This window comes from Hirundo rustica, chromosome 21 (assembly GCF_015227805.2).
Source record: "Hirundo rustica isolate bHirRus1 chromosome 21, bHirRus1.pri.v3, whole genome shotgun sequence".
NCBI classification, from domain to species: Eukaryota; Metazoa; Chordata; class Aves; order Passeriformes; family Hirundinidae; genus Hirundo; species Hirundo rustica.
Window position 1 is genome coordinate 2,362,987 of NC_053470.1, and position 19,713 is coordinate 2,382,699.

Sequence of the window (19,713 nt, forward strand, 5' to 3'; positions counted from 1 at the left end):
AGTGAGGAGCTCTGGTGTGACTGTGCCACAGCAGGTGTGTCCCTCTGTAAAACCCTGCCTGTCAGGACAACACCTCTTCCTCTGTCAGCAAATTTAATTAGATGCTTGAAAAAACATGTCCCAAAATTTTGAAAGGCATTATAATCAAAAAAGTCCAGAACACTGAAGTTTGAGCTTCCTGTTAGAGTTTTTGTTTAATAAAATAAATGCTCGTGCATTTCATGAATTCTAATTTTCAGCCAAATAGAGCTTGATGCAAAAGTGACAACTCATTACCAGATTATTAAAAAAATGTATTAATTGACCACTTTCTAAACACAAAAATGCCTAGAGCTAAAAAGCCAAAGAGATGAACACATATCCCACAGGTGTAGTATTAGCTTTCTAGTTCAGCAAATCTAGTGCAAATCCACATTTAGTGACACGTGGCAATTAAAACTGATCAGCAGGGACTGGCATTTCTCACATGAAAATAAAGTCATTCAAAAGGAAAGCAGGGATATAATTAATACATGTATTCATCACCATGATAACATTGCTGTTTGTTCCCTAACAGCTGAAATACGTCTCCAAGAACACCAGACAATACTGACTATTCAGGTATATTTTAATGTATGCAAATACATGGGTAAAATATTTGATCTGCATCGACTTTAGCTCTCAGCCTCTTGCACAAGTTCCAAAATTAAAACCTCCAAAATTTACCCTTTCAGCCCTGCTTATCTCATCTAGTAACATAAAGTTGACTGTAGTCCCTGACAGAATTCTGCCTGTCAGGAAAAACTAATCAAGGCAGCTGACAAAGAAAAGTTATTCATAAACAGCAGTAATCTGAGGGGATAAAAAAGTTTATTACCAAAGAGAATTAAAAGCTGAGAGTTTATGAAAGTTCATTCCCTCAGTCTTTGGGATACACTTCCTTAAGCCACTTTGAAAAATGTACGTGAATTACTGGAAGCCGGACTTAGTTTGAGACGAAGTACTCAATACTTTACTTGTAATAAAAAATAATTCACTAGGACATATTACAGCCTTCCATAGCTGACAGAAAGCATTCCAACTCCAACTCCCTTTCCGCAAATAACGGCAGAAGTAGCTGTCAGCACAAGTTATTCACTATACACGCATTCCCCATCCGTTCAAAGACTCTGTGGGTTTTAACGCTTGTCCCCAAAGAGACCCCACGACACCCCCGGCCCCTCGTCACGCGTGTCCCCGCGGGTCCCGGCCTCCGGGAGCCCCCGGTCCCCCCCGCGTCCCCCGATACCGGCAAGGCAAGGACGAACCGGGCGGTGCTCGCAGAGCCGGCGGAACAGCGCTGCGGGCAGCGGCGCCCTCTCAGCCCCTCACCGCCCGCCCCTCAGCCCTCTCACACACCGGCGCCCCCTCAGCCCCTCGCCCGCCCTCCCGGCGCCCCCACACACCTGTGCGCCCCCCGGGGAGGCTCGGAATCGTGGCCGCCCGCTCCCCACGGTCCCCACGGAGAAGCAAGCGGCGGCGGCGGCGGGCGGCGGGCGCAGCAGGGCCAGGGCGAGCAGCAGCCGCCGCTTGCGGGAGGCTGCGGCCGCCAGGCCCCGCGGTGCCCCCAGCACCGCCATCTTGCGAGGGCCGCGGCGCAGGGGATTGTGGGACGGCGGCGGACCCGCGGGAGGGCGGGGCGGGGCGGGGCGGGGCGGGTCTGGCCGTCCTGAGGGGAGCGCGCCGTGGCGGGAGCCGAGTTGTGCTGAGGTCAGACCTATCGTAGCGAACGGAGAGCGGCTGCCTTGGGCTTCCCCTAGCATTCTGTGGGAGGGGCTGCCCTTAACCGTGGGGCCCCGAGATGGGCAGTTTTGAGTACCGCCATAGCATTGTGACACGGGCTGCCCTCAAGTCCACCATGGTGCCCAGAGAGGGTCAGCCTGCAGCCCCACCATGGTGCCCGAAGACAGGCAACCCTCATTCCCACCATGGTGCCCAGAGAGGGGCGGCCCTCAGCCTCACCCTGGTGCCCAGAGGGAAGCAGCTCTCAGCCTCACCAAAGCACTCGGTGAGAGGGGCTGCCTTGTCCTGTCCCAGACAGCATCCAGAAAGGGGCTGCTCTCAGTCTTACCATGGCACCCTGAGGGGGACAGGCACACCCCTGCCGGGCTGGGAATTAACCAGGCCCTTCTGAGCCAGAATGAACCAGGCCGTTCTGAGCCATGCCCCTCTCAGAAGGCTTTCTGTTCTGATTGTGCAGATAAAAGCCTCCTCTTTGAGGGACTGTGCTGTTGGAATATGGGTGTCCTCGGCACAAACCACACAGCTGCAAGCATCACTCATGCTGGTCAGCAGCTGTGTCAGTACTTGATACAGGGTGCTTGTTCCAAGCTGCTGGTAGCACTCACACACTCTGTCCTCATGCAGCTGGACACTGAACATCTCCGCAGATAGAAAGAAGTGCTCGAGCTGGCACACAGTCCCTCTGGATTTTGGGTCCCACAGAGAGCAGCTGCGTAGGCCATTTCCTTGCCTGGGGTGCAGAAAAGCTCTGGCCTGGAGCACCATGAGAGAGCACAGGCCAGAGGGGAAGGTGTAGATGGCATGTGGGACGATACATCTCGACACAGACCTAATCCTGTATTCCACACCCTTCCCAGAGTTAAGTTCTAAGCTATCTCAGAGGCCCCCTCCAGCCCACACAGCTCAGCCATGGTTTCTTTGAGCCAGAATAATGCAGAAATAGTACAGTTCCTAATTAAACACCCACTTAGGAAGATAGAGCTATGCCATGGATTACATTTCCAGTGGCCTATATACTCCCATGTGATTAGCATGCGGAGCTGTCAGAAGGCTGTAACTGTGTGGCATTTCTAATCACACAAAGATTGCTTCAAAGCTACCAGAGCTTGACTGCTGATGCTCTTGCCTTGAGGGAGAGTTGTAAGCTCATTTGCAGGGGAGAAAGACAGACAGACAGACAGAAAGGAAGAGTACAATTGGCTTAAAGTTGATTTTTAATGAGGCAGGATTTCTCTAGTCTGTGCTTTGATACGCAACTTTGCTCCTGACCAGGATCCACTTCAAACGACAGAGGCGACATTTTTCTGGCACTAATCTAATTCTTCATCATAATTGCATTTGGGAGAGCTGGGTCTGAACAGTGCCGCCCCGTGGCATCGTTCAGAGGGATAAACAGGAATTCTGGGCTTCTGGCTTCCATACACCTGCTTTCTTCTCTGTGCTGTGCTCTACATGGAAGTTTGACCAGGCAAAATGGGATAATCCCAACTCTGGGATAGCCTGGACAGACAGACTGGCCAACATGGCAGCATCTTTTGAGTGCTTTTAAATGTTTCTGCAGTTTTCCCACATGCACTGCTGCAGTGGTTTCATGCACAGTGTTTGTGTGCACACATGTGATTCTTTATGGGTCGATCCAACATGCAGCACAGGCTGCGAGCCCTGTGAAATGTGTCCAGTGTTTGGACCATGTCAAGCTCTGTGGACATGTGCTACATGGAACATCCTGCACATGGATAACAGAGCCCTGCAGTGTGTTATCACAGGATCTCACAGCTCCAATGCCTCTAACAGAGACTTAAAAATCACTCAGCAAACATTTATTGTCAAACCTCACAACCCCTGCATCAGCTCAGCCTTGTCATTGTTAGACAATGTACCATTTTATTTTTTTCACATGTAATATATTTGATAAGAGTATTCTCCCTGCAAATTTTCTCCCTTAGCTGCTCTTCCTTCTTTAATAGCTCACCCATGCTACTGGCTTTATTTCTTTCTGCTAATATTTCAGTCTTGTTTCCAGTTGTGATCTCTTTCTCCTTTTGATACTACTTTATTTATATGATCCCAATTTACTGATACCCTTACAAGGCACTGCACAAACCCTGAGAGACACCCTGGGTGAAAAGAGCCCACATTCCTGTAAGTAGTTACAACCTCTATCCCAGAGTGACTGAACCAGGAGAACAGGGCTCATGATAGACACAGAAAGCCAACGGAGGAGTTTTATGAACTTACACTGTTTAAAGTAGCTCACCACAAAATAAATATCTATTTCTCTTCAGATTTAGCTGTGGAAGCAGAGGATCTCCTTCGAGACAGACAAATCAATGCCTGCTCCAGAGCTGGCACTCTGGAAAGATGACAGAAGGAGCTCAGTTGAAGAAATAGAAGCTCTGGGAATGGAAATAACTCACCACAAAGGAGATTTGTGAATAGAATCCTAAAAGATACCTAATCTGGCCTTTTTCCAGGACCTGTGTAGACAACAAACCGGGGCTTGAGAACAAGGTCAGTGTACTGAATGAGAATGTGTTAGTTTTTCAGCTAGAAAAGTTTACAGAAGCAGCTCAGCAACAGAAATACAACAGCCATCTTGTGGAGGTGAAATAACATTTTATTTGAGTTTCTTGAAGTTCTTAGCTTCTTTCTCATTAAAGGTGCTTAATATGATTCTAGCGCTGTAATGAATTTCACTTCTAGCAACAAGCACTTATTTCTTCCAGCTGTAGAAAGCAGAGTACAATTTCATAAAGACTAATAGAAGTAAGATTTATAATTAATAACATTCTTATAAAATTGAAAGAATCACCACTGAATTCCAGATAATCAGTATGCCAAAGGGAGACTGAAACCTCTGTTCTGTATGGTAACATTGACAGTTCCAGCTGTGGCAGGCATCAGCCTAAAAGAAGGTCCCTCAGGGCTGTGGGAATGAAAATCAATTCAGGAGTCAGGTTTGAGGGGAAAAAAAAGTGTCAATATTCAAACATTATTTAGAATCAATGTTATTGGAAGTGTATGGGCACAAGGAGGGGAATGCTTCAAAGAATATATGAAGCAAGAGAAAAAATTTATGAGAAGAAAGTAACACAAAGAAAATAAAAATAGAAAAACAGGACAAGATTGGGGGCAGAGAGAATCTCTTGCTCAAAGGTGTGAAATAATTTTGGCAACTAGAATGTGTGCTGAAAGGCACAGTGTTCTTTTGGAGATAGCAACTATTGCACTTAATTCTAGTAAAATAGGAATTATTAATCCTCAGTCCCTGCATTTAAGAACTAAGCAGCTGCACATACTTGGGGAATGCAGTGTGAATGACATCTCACAGTCAATTAAATAAGTAGCATAAAAGAGCTGTATTTTAAAATGTGTTTGATTGTGTTACCAAAATGACATGTCCAGTTCTCTTCGCTGAAAATGTGGTCAGGCATTGGAAGGGGTCACTCAGGACAGTGGTGGAGTTACCATCCCTTGAAGTGTTCAAGAAACAACTGAATGTGGCACATCCGCCCAGCACAGAGCAGAGGCATCCAGCCTTGCCCAGGTCATGGATTTACTGCCTGGGAGAAGATCCAACCTACACTGAATCCGCAGCAGCTTGTGACTCTGTCCTGTCCTGATCCCTTTGCCTTCTCCGGGTTTTGTTCCAACCTGTGCTCTGGCTCACTGCAAACACACCAGGCCATGCTTGAGACTTCTTGGTTGTTACTGGCTGCTTTTCTTCTTCCCTTTTTTTCCTCTTTCTCCCCTGCTAATCCAGTCACCTCCCCTGAAGTGGCCGAGGTTGTTCTTCCTGCCAAGGGAACGAGGGCACACAGAGCCTTCTGTCCCCAGAGCGCCGGCCTTGGCCCAGGCACAAATGGGAGCTTTTCTTTCCTCCTGCTCAGAAGGCACCAACAATGAGGTGTTTGGCCATGGAGACCGGTAAGAGAAATGCACAATGTAAGGAAGATTTACAATATAAAATTGAAATGTTGGGAGGAAGGTGGGGAGAGAAACAAAGGAATAGGCAGGGACAGATTTGGAGGCTCAGAGCCCGTTGGCAGCACAGCTGGATGGGGCCAGGGGAGCCTCGGAGGCTGTGACCCTGCTGGAACTGCCTGAATAAGGAGTTTTTCAGCCTTGTGAGGCAGGGTTGGGTATTTTCTGGGTCTTTGGTGGAGCAAGGAGCCTGTCAGGGAATGGAGAAGCCTGGAAACTCCTCGGGGACCTTCCCCATGTTCCGTCCTTCCACAGCCCTGTCAGGCACGTTGGAAATTTGTCTTTCCCCGCCAGGTCAGTGACAGCCTTGAGCATCTGCTGGGTGTGTCTGGAACATGGGGGCAAAGAGAAGGTGTGGACTAAACATCAGCTCTGCTCCTGCAGCTGCTCTGAGCCAGCGCTGTGGGAGGGGATGCAAACAGCCAGGGACGCCGGGGGAGTCTGTGTGCAGCCAGGGCTCAGCCTGGACTGCTGCTCTGGCTGGGTTGGGATGGTTTTCTGACACAGCTGTAAGGCTTGTCAGGAGTGCCAGAGAGGAAAGGAGAAATTCAGTGTGTGTAGTTCATGCTTCCAGCTTTGTTTCTTCTTCAGGAATTGCTTCAGGCTCAGGAAGAAGGACTCACTGTTTGCAGGCTCAGCATCATTTCCCACAGTACACTGGCAGTTCTGAATTGCACACCAGAACCTGGGAAGGAAGAAGGAGAAGAGAGTGTGAGTCCCTGTCTTTCTTTTCACATTCAGTTTCTCTTTTTAAAGGCAATTTTCTGAAAAGAAAAGCTTTTTTATATATATTACTGCTACACATCTATATGCCTCTCTCATTTTAGACAGTCTGTGCAGAAAGCAGCATGGATGAATTCAGCTTTGCATCTTTCAGAATTTCTGCCACTACATTTCTTAAATTCCTCCTTAAAAATATAAAAATTAAGAATTCGAAAATTACACAAACATTTCCCTACCCAAACCTTCCTGGTGATGAAAATTGTAGATGATTTTCCAAACCTGAGTTCTGATGCTGACGTCCACTCGGGTTTTTTGTACATCCTCTTGTTCCTTTCTAGAGTTGTCCTGTGCATGGAGGATTCTAAGCAAGCGTGGGGTTCATTGGGCTGGGTGTAAACAAACAGGCAGGGGTGAGGTGGCTCCTGAGGTTCGCAAAGGAATAAAGTAGCACAGAGCTGCCAGCTCGGATTGCCGTGGCAGGAACGAGCTCCTGCCCGTGGTACCAACCTTAGAAGGATTCCAAAGGTCTGAGCGGTGCGTGTCCTTGGCCCGCAGGAGGGTTTGAGTGGAGGGCAGAGCCATCGCTTCTGTTCCCTTTCGGCCACTAAGGGGAGCTGCGCCTTGGCAGATTCGGTTGTGTGACCCGGGGGCTCCAAACTCCCCCGAGCCGCTCGTGCTCTTTGTGTTACAAACCGCTGTGTGCTGCACCAATCCTGATTTCAACTTTGCTTTTGTCCTCCAGGGTGAATAACTGCATTGGATTTTCTAACTACAAATTCTTTCTGCTGTTCTTAGCCTATTCTTTGTTGTATTGCTTGTATATTGCTGCAACAGTCTTCAAGTATTTCATTAAGTATTGGACAGTAAGTCATGAAATCCGGTTACTTCTTCATCTCCCGTCAGTCTCGTGGGCTTTGGTGACTCTCGATGCTTTGTTGCTCTCAGGCAGTGGAGGGGCTGCATTTTCCTGGGAGGTGTTTCCTGGGCCCTTTGGGCTGTTAGATGTTGAAACTGCACAAAGCAAGAAGCAAGCAGACATCAGGAATTTCAGGCTGCAGGTGACTTTCTGGCAGAGAGGTTCTATCCTTTCCCTGCCCTTCTGCTTGCCTGGGTGTCCCCTGGAAAGTTTGGCATTGATGTGTAAGATGCTGACATTGATTTGTACATTTACTGAAAAGAAAAAAAGGGGTCAAGAGCCCTTGTTCATTTTCTAACCCCCACAGGGTTCAGGCCCTCCTTTCTCAATTTAAAAACAGCGAACCGAAGGAGGCTTTCATGCAGTTCGCGGGGGGCCGTCCCGCAGCGCGCACTGTGGGCAGGGCCGGTGCTGGACGTTGCCGCTCCCGCCCCCGCGCTGCGCTCCCGCCGCGGGCTGAGCGGCGGCGCCGGCCGCCAATGGAGCGCGGGCGGCGGGCGCGCTTCCCCCGCCCCGGCGGCGCGCACGGGGGCGCGGCCCCGGCGCATGGAGGCGATGCCCTGCCAGAACCAGCGCCTCGGCCCGCGGCCGCAGGACGAGCCGCCGGCAGCCGCCACGGCCACGGCGAGCGGCGCCTCCCGGCTGATCCGCTTCGCCGAGCCCAGCGATGACAGCGGCTGCCCCAGCCCGGACAGCAGCAGCAGCAGCAACGGGGTGGCGGCGGAGGCGCCGGTCCCCGCGGGGGAGGGCGGCGCGCCGGCCATCGGGCCGCAGCTGAAGCTGCTGCCCATGAACGACCAGCTGCGGGAGCTGCAGACCATCATCAGGGACAAGTGAGCACGCCGGGCCGGGCCGGGTAACGTGGGCTGGGCCCCGCGGCGGGCCTTGCACACAGAGGGGGATCGTCGCCTGTCGCTCGCTCCATCCCTCCCTCTTCCAGGGAGCCGCAGCCCCGCCGAGCCGCTCTCAGCCGGCCCCCGGTGCCGGCTGCCCGGCTCGACGCCGCCGCCGGAGGGATGCGCGGCGGGCGCTGCCAGCGGGGTCCCAGCGCGGCCGGGTGTCCCCGCCGGGCCCGGGGGCCGAGACCGGCAGGACGCGCCGCCGTGCCTCGTGTGCCGGCTGAACGGCCGGGCCGGCGGCGCGGCCATGTCTGGTGACGCGGGCCCGAGGGCAGGGCTGGGCGGGCAGCGCTCCCGGCGCTCCCTGCCCACCCCCGCCGCGGGGCTGCCGGGGACTGAGACAGCGGCTCGGCCGGTCTTTAAACCCCTCACAGACTTGGACGGGCCCTGATGGGAGGTTTTGCTCACCTCCGCCCTGCGGGCGGCTCAGGAGCTTGCGTGCCACATCATCAGCACAAGGAGCGTGCGGTACAGTGGTGTGTGAAGCCCTTGAGAAAGGAGGCTGTGCCTTATGGCCCCACGGGCCGGCTCAGCAGCAGCTGGGGCTCGTTACCGCTCTCTGGAGATCGTATCCTGCAGGCAGCGTGGGGCGGGGAGCCCTTCCCAGACTCTAACTGGAGACAGCTGCGAGCAGCATGTTCCGCAACGCAGCTCAGGTGTTGAACACGTCCCTCCCACTGGCCACGTTTGCGGCTGTGCTTGTTCAGCACTGCGAAGATGACAGTGGAAGGTATTAAATGTAGCATGCAACATAAGATAAACTTCAGTAGCATCCATCTATTTATTAAAAACTACTGTTTTGCAAGAACCACCAGCAAAGAGCTGTGAATTCAGGCCTATCAGTAGAGTGATCAGGTTCTGAATAAAACCCTCTCTTTCCTGTGACACAGTGGCTTTCTGACATTTCCAATAAGTCACTGCAGAGACACTGTTCCTTGCTGTGTTTCACATCTGTCCATCTGCATAGTCCATGTTTTGCTCTTTTCTAGCTCTTGAGGCTTATCTTTGTAGCTAATTCACTTTTTAATGCAAAACTGATCCCCATTTCTCAAATACCTCTATTAATTTTATTAACTTAGCTGAGCCTCCTTACCTTAAACTAGTTTGTGGAGGATGTCCCTTAATTTTCAAAGCATTGTGGGAAAAACAAAACGTGGCAGTGAGAGCACAAGAGGCAGTGCAGTCTTGATGTAAGGAGGGCAAGACCCCTCAGAAGATCTCTGCAGGTGTGAACACCCACCTGGAAGCTTCTCTGTGGAGCAGGAAAGGAAGCTGGGAGTGGGCTAAGCAGAGAGGGAATCCAAACTAGGCTTGGTGATGGCCTGTAAAAGGTTTTGAGGTTAGTGAAAACCACATAGTTTTGATGTCTAGACAAATACTAGCAATGTAATTACTTTACTCAGGGGTTTTATTATTGTTATTTTGTTGTACACAGGCTTTGACCTCTTTTAAATACATATAAGAGGTTTCTGTTTACAGCGAGCTTATCTAGCAAGCAACAGCTGTGATTTCAAGTTGAAGGACTTTTTTTAGAGTTACATCAGCTTCATTGCACAAGACTTTGGTAAGAGGAAGTCTAGAATAGGACTTGTAAACAGTGAATTACTCAGAGCAGCTGCAGCAGTTGCAGACTGTACTTTATTCTGAGTGTGATGTTGCCCTGGAAGTGAGGATGGAACTGTCACTTCCAAGCTCCCTTCCTAACCAGTGAGGAAAATCAGGCAGCAGCCTGCTCAGAAAGGTTGGCCTTGTAGGTAAGGATGGTAGGGAAACATTATTTTTGTATTCTGTCCCAGAAGTTCAGCTGCATCTCACTAAGAGACCTCAGACTGGCCTATTTTAGTGCCTGTCATTCAGAAAGATGCTAAAGGCAGAAGAGGATTTTTTAGGCATTGTTCATTAACCTTTCCCTGTGCAGCTGCAATCTGCCCTAAGTTAACTCTGTAGCTACTGTAGCATTCAAACCAGGTGCTAAACCAAACCCCTCCTCCTCAGAACCGTGTCTGTGAACCGGCAGCAATGTGGCTCAGAGCAGCTGCTGGTCAAAAAATCCAATTTAAGCTGATAGAGGGATATATTCACATACAGTGCTTAGAAAGAGGGAGAAGCTGTCATCTACAGGCAATTAGAGCCCTGTCACTTAGACTTTCTGGATTAAAAAAGAACAGGTAACACCTTAAATCAGGGAGAATATTTAGATTCCTTAACACTGCAGAGGATGGATGTTCCAAACACAGCAATACCTGAAAACGGCAGACATCAAAAGGCAAGATCCTGGGGAATGAGAAATGGAACAAAAACAGGGGAAAAACCCAGTCAAATTGGGACTATTACTGTAAATGAGAAAGGGGTAAATACTCAGATAATCCCAGTGAACCGCAAGGTAGAACCAGGCATGCTTACATGGAGCAAAGAATGGTCAGACCAGATGCAGAAGACTTTGGGGACTCTATTTTGTCCATAGCATGAGCTGCTCAGGGAAGTGGAAAGCTCTTTCCTTGTTCCTGAGAGGATTCAGAGTAAGAAATCGTGTCCTTTCAATTGGTATTACTGTAAAGAAAAACCCACCTTCATGTGGCTGGTCATGGTGTCCCATGGGAATCAGCGGTGGCTGGCTAGGTCAGGGATGTCCTTCTGGTAGACTGAAATGGCAATTTTACTTCCTTATAGTTAACAAGAGCTTGGTCTGTGTGCCAGAGTCAGAGAGATGGATAGAGCAACTTAACTGTGCCTGAGTTTCCTCATTTTCCCTCAGGCTTGTCACTTTTCTGCTCAGCAAATGCTTAATGGGGGCAGGTGCCTTTTATTCTGAGTGGGATATGAACCTCAAGTGCTCTAATGGGATGTGAGCTGATGCTCTGAGAACATTCTAGAACAGTTACAGTCTGTTTACAAGGAGGGAATGATCTCAAGGTAATTTCTACCCTCACAGCTGTGAACTAGGGAGCTGGTAGCTGAAATAAGTGGTGCAGTGATGGGTTTATATAGAAGCAAATTCATTAGCTCAGGTTGGCAATATCATTTAAAGTCATGGTTTAACAGGAGATACGATTTAAATCCAGATACTTTATGGTTCTTGTGTCTGTTGGGTGAGATCATTCTGTGGTATTGTGCTAAAGCTTTTTATTCCCTACAGAACAGAGTGATAACGGAGAAATGCAGGTGGCAGAGTGGTTGGATGTGCAGCCCTGGCTGCTGCACAGAGCAGGGGGATTCAGGGATGTGTAACTCTCCTGTGCAGGCTAAGGACAACTGCTGCAGGCAGGGAGGGTGGGATCCCCCTGCATCCCAGCATGGAAAACATTAAGGACTGCAGTCCATTAAATACTGAAGTGCTACAGGTAGAACGTTCACAGCTACTTCATCTCCCTGAATGCCATCAGCTCATCCAGTGCCTTCAGTTTTCTTAAAAAAACCTTTTACAAATCCTGTGTCTTTTTTCCAGCCTGGTCCTCGCCCTGGGTGTCTCTCAACAAGTTCTGTGAGGTAATGAGAGAAACAGGAATTACTGAAGCCCCAATACCTGCAGACCTGATAGTGTTTGTCATTGGTACCAAGTGCTGAAGCAGGAAGAAACCCTGCAGCTACTTTATGTTACAGCACAGGCCCAAAAAAACATTTCTTCCCACCTCCTAAAAGAGACACTGATATCAGCCATGGTCCCCTGCCTTCAGAAACAAAGTGAAAATCATTTATATAGTGTAACACAATGTTCCTGCTACAAGTTAGGTTAATGCCTCTTATTTTTAGGTGTTGTCTTGTTACTTGATGAAGCAGCTGAAACAGTTTCTAGTCTGACATGAGTCGTTACTCTGTGTATTTCTATCTGGTATTTAAGGAGAACAGTTACAGTATTTTCACATAAGCTGTTTCTTTTTCTGCCCCCTGGCAATTCTGACAGGATGTGGGCTTTGAGATGCAGTGACAGCTTTCCAGCTGCCCCTGTACACAAGGTCTGACATTTTATGTATCACTGTTCTTTGTATGCACTGTGGTTTCCTGTTGCCCTCCCCTTCTCAAAAACCAGGTATGACCAATGAAGGGAGTTCAGTGAACTGTGCAGAGGAACATCTGTGTCTCTGCAAGGACAGAGGAGCTGGTTCAAAACGTCGTAATCTGCATTACTAACTCAGGGTATTCACTCTAAACCCGTTATCACTTTGCAGTTAAAACTGTGGTCTGGACAGTGATGGTTCTGTCTTACACCTACTTGTGAAATGCAGTTAAATTTTCTGAAATGCCAGTCTGGAAGAACCTAGATATGCCACTTAGCTACTTCCCTCTTTTAAAATCCTTATCTACACCATAGATAGAAGTATGAAACTTTCCAAAAACCTCAATAAAATCAGGTCATATAATTGGCTGGATTTGGGTGGTGGCTTTTTTGGGGGAGGGGGTCTTTTTGAGCATTGTCTGTCTAGCTAATGTCAAAATAGCAGAAAGTTTGGAATATCCTGTCATTACTAGAAAAAAGGAAAAAATAAAAGCAAACAGTATTTTAACAGTGTGTTATTAGCACAAGGAAAAAAACTAGATTAAGTTAATGCTCTTTTAGAATCTCTTTTTTTAAAGTAGGTAATAAGTGACTGGTTCCCAGGCAATGTGCAGGCAAACCTTTTGATTTTCATTCATGTAAGCATGAGGAGTCTCAGAATCTTGGGGATTAAATACAAACTGGTATTTAAGGAGACATGCAGAGTATCAGGGTTTGAAAACATGGGAGGGATTAGAACATTTCATTTAAAAGTACCTCTTACCATGTTGGTGCTATTCCTGAGGGTTTTCAAGGCTCCTGTCCTGTGAGTGTTAGCTCCTTGATTGGACATGTGTCCTGTTCTGGTGTAGTGGGAGTTGCTCTTGGCCTGGGAAGCAAGGTGTTAAAGCTGCTTCTAAAATTCAGGCTTTTAACCTTTAATTCTGCCTTCTGAAGGGGCCAAAAGCCCCACAGGCACACGAGCAAAAGGCTGTACCCAGTCTAATAGAAGGCAGAGAGGTGTTTTCATGGGAATGCTCATTAATCCCTGCTCAGTTTAACCTCACCTCACTGATCTAATCACATCAGTGAGTTCCAGATAAGGCAGGATGTATCTCCTGCTTATCAGGTGTGTTGTCAGCCCTGGGTTAAGGATCTGCATGATCACTGTCCCACAGTCTCTGACTAACTGGAGGACAGGCAAGCAAAGCTCACTTGCTCAGAGCTGCAGGGAATGCAGGAATATCTGAGCTCAGGAGGTGTTTTGGAACTGAGCTGGAACAGCAGTACCATGGGAAACCTACAGAACATCATCCTTTTGTGTTTAATTGCTGCTAGTCCAGAGCAGCAGCAAGAACCAAACCCCGGTGCTCTGCCGCCAACCAGGAAACCCACGATGCAGAAACTCTGGGATAAATTTAATATATGATAGGAGACTTTTCTCTGGACTGCCTTGGAAAATAGTATTAAATATTTAGTTTAATATTTAAGCAATGTTCTTAAAATTATTTCTCAACTTAAAATGTAAATTATCACCTTTTCCAGGAAATCCAGTAGAGGAGACTTCGTATTTTCTGCTGATCGTCTGGTAGGTGAAAAATTTCTTCTTGATACTGTACTTTGCAACTTTTCCATAAAATGGGTCGTTCAGAAGAGAAGAATGTGGTGTGACAGCAACTTTTCCACCCAAAGGAAATTGCTGTGTGACAGCAACTTTCTGTAGAGGGACTTCTGTTCAATGTTTCATCTCAACGGGTTCCAGAAACCATGGTGTTACCAGACACAGCTACTTGAGGACAGAGACCTGTAGTAATAAGAGAATTCTGTTCAAAAACAGATGCACAGAGGTTGCAGATAATTGAGTTTTATTTCGAAGCAGCACTTTTGATTTAGTGAACAGAGCAGTACAATTTCTCACAGCCTAGATATTACCAATTGCTTGCACGCAGAAGTGCCTCCTGGCACTTGCTTTGTAGGAGATTAGTAGCTCTGGGTGCATCCACATGGAGAATTTGTCTTTAGCCATATGGTGGTTACTGGCAGGCACAAAGCAGTTTGAAGTCTTCACATGTTTTAGTAAGGCAGAACAAAGACCGTAGGGAGTGCAGCCTTTATCTCATTTAAAAGACAAGCTTAAAGAAAACCCCAGCACTTGCTACCACACACGCACCTGCTAGTGTCCACAAGGGTGTTTGCTTTTTGCAGATCCACTCTCATTAACACAGGGAAGTGTTTTTCCCCCTTCCAGCATAGTCCAGAGACCATTCACAGTTACAGCCACAGCAGGCAGGTTTCCTGTGATGAGCCCAGCCTTAATCCAGGCTTGCTCAGGTTTAGATATGACCACAACTCAAGATTGTGACTGCAGTGATTTTTATCTTCATGGCTTTCCACTTTCCCCCCAACTTTCCCCTTCTTGAGGATGTTTCCTGCATGCCAGTACCTTATTGTTAGTAATCAGTGTGAAGGACCTTGTTCCTTCTCACCTTTCCTGGGTATCCTGCCCTATGCTGGGGCAAACAGTGATTTTTCCCCCCTCTCATTGCTGGAAACTGCAGATCCAGTCAGTGAGTTCAGGTCCTGGCACCAGTGTCCTCTCTGGGCTGGCCAGCACAGCCGGACAGCCTCTGTGTGCTGGTCCTGCAGCTCTTTGCCACAGAACCTGCTGCTCTGTTTTCCATTTTGAAGGAGGAATTTTGCACAAAAAACCATGTGATCTCTCATTTCCTGAATATTTTTCCTAGGTGTGACAAAGAACAGTTCTAATTTCCTGTGGGATATGGTCTCTACTAAACTTGGCAAGGTGCAAACACTTGCCACGTTTTCCACCCAGAGAGCAAACAGAGTTTAATGGCAAGAGGCAATACATGAAGAAAAGTGTGGGATTATAGTCTAAACTGCTGTTAAGGTGACTCTTTGAGACATTTTGGGCTCACCCAGTCCTTGTTACTAACTACTGCCGCCATGTAGTGCCTTATCTCCAGAGATAACAACCCCTTTGAGCTGCCCCATCTCTTTGGTTCCACAGATCAGACTCGTGGTTGAAGAGGGACTGAATCAACTGCCCTACACAGAATGTACTGTGACCACTCCAACAGGTACGTGGGAAATCACCCCTGGAAGTGGAACTGATGGCAAAATACATGGAATTAGTACAAGAGTTACGCAATATCCTGAGATGGAAGGGACTTGGAGGATCACTGAGTTCAATTCCCTGATCCTCAGAGGGCTGCTTAAAACTGAACTCTGACAGAATTGGTGCCACAAGCACTTCCCTGGGGAGCCCAGAGCACAGAGTGAGTGTCTCTGCTGGTTTAGAAAGCTACAACACAACTGAGAAAAACAGCAACATTGTCATTTCACTAAGGATTAAATTGGTCTTGCAAAACCATGATGGAAACGTACCAGTCTATCTCTAAGATCAGTTCACCTGCCCACACCACAGCCTTGAATTAAAACTGATGACATTTCACATGCCCATTAAGGAAAAAGTACTTGGTACAAGCAGCTCTGCCTTGCCAGCCTAAATCTGGCCCTCAGCTGGGGGCCAGCTGCGAGTGAGGATGAGCAGGAAATGAAAAGTGGCTGTGTTGGTGCTAGAGAAAACCACTGCAGGAGTTGTGGTTCCTCCTGTCAGCTGTAAAGATCTGTGAGGTTACAATGCAGGGTGACACTGCAGTAAAGCATTGGAGAAATGATGGACTGCAAACCCTCAGCTGTAGAACCAGACTTCAGACAGCCACCCAAGAGGCAGCACCCCTTACCTGTGCTCCTTTTTATGTCAAACAGCAGCTGCTTCACCTCCTGAGCATTGGTGTTGATGCCTTAAGTTTTAGCTTTCGTATCTTCCAGATTCAGTACTGCATTAGTGTGTGACTCTGAATTTCATGCAAAGAGTGAGCAAGTTCTCCTCACAGTGTAGTCAGACAAAATAATCCTTTTTCAGCCCCAGAAACAAGGACATCGCTGCAGCTTCAGGTCCAAAAAATGCAAACAACGTTGAGGAGAGCAAACTGGGAGGATGGGACTTCATTACCTGAAGCTGCAATTGGACAATTAACCCCAATATGCAAATGGACCAAAACTTTTAGAAGTGTGAAAACTCCTGACCCCTGGTCCATCCTGTGTGTAACCACAGCCAGGCTCTTGTACTGCCCAACGTGCATCCTTTAAAGGCCTTTGTAATAAATCCCTACTTTATTCCTTCAACATTTCTAGCCTCTATTCTAGACAGCCTTTCAAGTCATCAGTGTCACATCTGTTACCATCAGTCAGTGACAGATCCAGGACCACCTCCTCTGTGTTCAGAGAGGGCAGAAGGGAGCAGCCACTGCCACTGAGCCCTGGTTTCTTTCCTCACAGGACACAAGTACGAAGGAGTCCGGTTTGAGAAGGGAAACTGCGGGGTCAGCATCATGAGGAGTGGTAAGTGGCGCTGGCTGCAGAAGGAGCACACATTAAATGCTTTGGAAACCTGTCAGCAACTTCCTTTCAAAGATGTGCAACAGGTTCACCCAAATTTTTTCTTAGGTATCCTTGCTACCAGAATGTCCAGGAATATCTCCCATTGACCTTTAAGGAGACAAATGGCTGGAGCAGATCTCCTGTGGCCTCTTCCCTGCAGCTGTTCCCTGGGAGGGGCCAGGTGCCCTCCCCTGTTCCCCACTCGTGCCCAGAGCCAGGGCCCCACCCCAGCCACGCTCCGTGGGGGCAGAGTCCCTGGAATTGCCCAGTGCTGGGCAAACCTTTGGATCTGCTCTGTCAAATCCAGCGGCCTGGGGCTCTGCCCCACCCTCTGTCACTGGGATGTCCCCAAACCCCACCCGCCCCTTCTGAGCTTTCCAGCTCTCTCCTGTGAGAGCTCAGCACAGCTGGGTGGGAACACCAACCCCAGGGGCTCGGCAACGCCGAGGAGACTCGGTTTGCTGGAAACAGGAAAAAGGGGAAGAGCTTCAAGTGTTTAAATGCTTAGAACTGTTCACCAGCACAGGAGTGGCACTGTCCCTTTGGGGTCTGTCCATTTGGGGACCGTCCCTTTGGTGACCATCCTTTTGCCACTGTCCCTTTAGCACTGTGCCTTTGGGATTACCTATTTGGGGACCATCCCTTTGGCACTGTCCCTTTGGCACTGCCCCATTGGCACTGCCCCTTTGGGGACCATCCCTTTGGCACTGTCCCTTTGGGATTGCCCATTTGGGTACTGTCCCTTTGGCACTGTCCCTTTCCCTGCAGCCCCTGTCCCCGAGCCCTTTCTCCCTTTGGGGACCATCCCTTTGGCACTGCCCCTCTCCCTGAGCCCCTCTCCCCGAGCCCTTTCTCCCTTTGGCACTGCCCCTTTGGCACTGCCCCTCTCCCTCAGCCCCTCTCCCCGAGCCCTTTCTCCCTTTGGCACTGTCCCTTTGGCACTGCCCCTCTCCCTGAGCCCCTGTCCCCGAGCCCTTTCTCAGTGGCACCTGTGCTGCTCCTTGCAGGGGAGGCCATGGAGCAGGGCCTGCGGGACTGCTGCAGATCCATCCGCATCGGGAAAATCCTGATCCAGAGCGACGAGGAGACGCAGCGAGCCAAGGTGTACTACGCCAAGTTCCCCCCTGACATCTACAGGAGGAAAGTGCTGCTCATGTACCCGATCCTGAGTGAGTGTCGGCCGCAGCACGGACAGCCAGACTCCTCTGAATGCCGAGTGCCTGCACTGAAGGAAAACTTCCACATCTCAGGGGCTTTGATTGGGTTTTCTGCTTGGTTTAGGTGACAGAGGAGAGGATTTCTCAGGCTGTGCCAGGACACAGGTGACAGAGGAGGGAATTGATCAGGCTGTGCCAGGACACGCATTACTCAGCTGCACCGGTGGGAATGCAGAGCAAATCGTTTGGGCATGGCTGCTTTTGGGAGAATGGCTGAGACTAAGACTGGATATAAATTTAATGATATGAATTTTGCCATGGGAAAAGACCCAAATGTTTTTCTTATTCTGTTATGAGATATTTCTAGATTAGTATTATAAGGAGTTTGTTGGGATGAGGTTACTTGTCCACTCCAAGTTCTGCCATTAGACCAACCTTTCCTCCAAGGAGTACATGCAGAGGTGATGCCTTTCCAGGGGGAAAGGACAGGATCACCATTCAGGCACACCAGCTGTACCACGGGCATTCTCAGACAGCTCAGGACAAGTCCATCAACCAAGGCAAAGCCCCTCAAACCTGTCCCCATTTGCCCTCTCAGGTACTGGCAACACGGTCATCGAGGCTGTCAAAGTGCTGGTGGAACACGGGGTCCAGCCCAGCGTCATCATCCTGCTCAGCCTCTTCTCCACACCCCACGGTGAGTGGCAGGGGCACGGGGGCTGCTGGGGACAGTGACATCGTCACACCGGGGCAGGCGGGGCACAGCTGGGCCTCTGCCGGGGCAGCATCGCTTTGCTCACAGCAGGTTTGGGGGTTTGGGGCTGAACCGTGAAACCGAGCCAACAGCGCCGTGTTTGGTGTGGGCACTGAGGAGGGGACTGAATGGGAGAGAGTTCCTGAAAGCAGGAGTTGGCAGCACTCACAGAGCCGTGCCAGGCCAGCTGCTGCTCTGCACCGTGGAATCTGGGGGTTGGTCCAGCAGCAACACGACAGGAGTGGAGCTGAATGGAGCTGCAGGGCTGGCCTGGCTGCAGCTTAAAGGTAAAAGGGGATTTAAATGAGCAACATTTGCTTCTCTGGGAGGAAAGAGGATCTTGTGTGTTGTATTAGAAATTGGCCATGGCAGAAATCACTATCAAAAACTCAGCTGAAATGCAGAGCAGCCTGTAACCACGTTAATTGGGAACATGTGTGTATGGGAAAGGCAATTCCAAAGAAGAAAACCCCAAAAAAGCAATCCCCCAAAGTCAGGCAGTTTTCCTCATAGATAGTTGGCTGAGGCAGGAACAGGAAGAGGAGACAGAAGCACAGGGCCTGACTTACTTTTGGAAAGCTGCTGATCACGATTTGACATGGGCTGAAGCACTGTAGTCATTATTGCCTTTGCTGTCTCTTCCAAGGTGCCAAATCCATCATCCAGGAATTCCCAGAAATCACCATTTTAACTACAGAAGTGCATCCTGTTGCACCAACACACTTTGGACAGAAGTATTTTGGGACAGACTGACAGTCTTGGAACAACTGGATATGACTCTATGGCATTACAAGAGGTTTTTTTATATTTTATTACCGTTGAGTTGGCCGAGGACATGTTTCAAAACCCTTTTTTGGCCAACTAACTTATGTTAGTGCTGGCCTGCACAGGGATCAGGTACAGTGACAAAGCACTCCGGTTACACGGTCAAGCATCTCCACGTTGGGGTTCTAAAATTGCCACACTCTGCTTTAACCTATTTATTCTTCTCCAGCCTGTCTGTGGCTTCCTGCAAGAGCAAAATAAACCCAACTAAACCCCAGGGGAGTGTCCTTCATTTCTAGGGTCACTTGGCATCACTC

At 49.0% G+C, this 19,713-nt stretch overlaps 2 protein-coding genes and 1 long non-coding RNA gene across 5 annotated transcripts in view; 1 reads left to right on the top strand and 2 right to left on the bottom strand.

Moving 5' to 3' along the window:
- The window catches only part of ABCB7 (ATP binding cassette subfamily B member 7), a 39,354-nt gene extending 37,756 nt beyond the window's left edge, over positions 1-1,598 (bottom strand). Inside the window, exon 1 of the mRNA XM_040084009.2 lies at positions 1,425-1,598. Within this exon, the coding sequence (XP_039939943.1) occupies positions 1,425-1,598 (174 nt within the window). The remainder of the gene's footprint in view (positions 1-1,424) is intronic.
- Positions 1,599-6,295: 4,697 nt separating this feature from the next.
- On the bottom strand, positions 6,296-9,515 carry LOC120762121 (uncharacterized). Of its 3 annotated transcripts, none has more exons than XR_005703822.2 (5): positions 9,377-9,515; positions 8,692-8,992; positions 6,976-7,479; positions 6,748-6,854; positions 6,296-6,430 (listed from the first exon to the last, which is right to left on the bottom strand). It is a non-coding gene; the product is annotated as an uncharacterized LOC120762121 (long non-coding RNA). The 3 variants fall into 3 exon arrangements; XR_005703823.2 differs by having other exon boundaries at positions 6,976-7,586; XR_005703824.2 differs by lacking the exon at positions 6,748-6,854.
- UPRT (uracil phosphoribosyltransferase homolog) lies at positions 7,919-19,673 on the top strand. Its single transcript, XM_040084191.1, has 7 exons — positions 7,919-8,217; positions 13,802-13,844; positions 15,285-15,354; positions 16,619-16,681; positions 17,728-17,889; positions 18,476-18,574; positions 19,278-19,673. The coding sequence occupies exons 1-7, from the start codon at positions 7,931-7,933 to the stop codon at positions 19,382-19,384; spliced, it is 831 nt and encodes a 276-aa protein (XP_039940125.1). The 5' UTR covers positions 7,919-7,930; the 3' UTR covers positions 19,385-19,673.
- Positions 19,674-19,713: the final 40 nt, after the last annotated feature.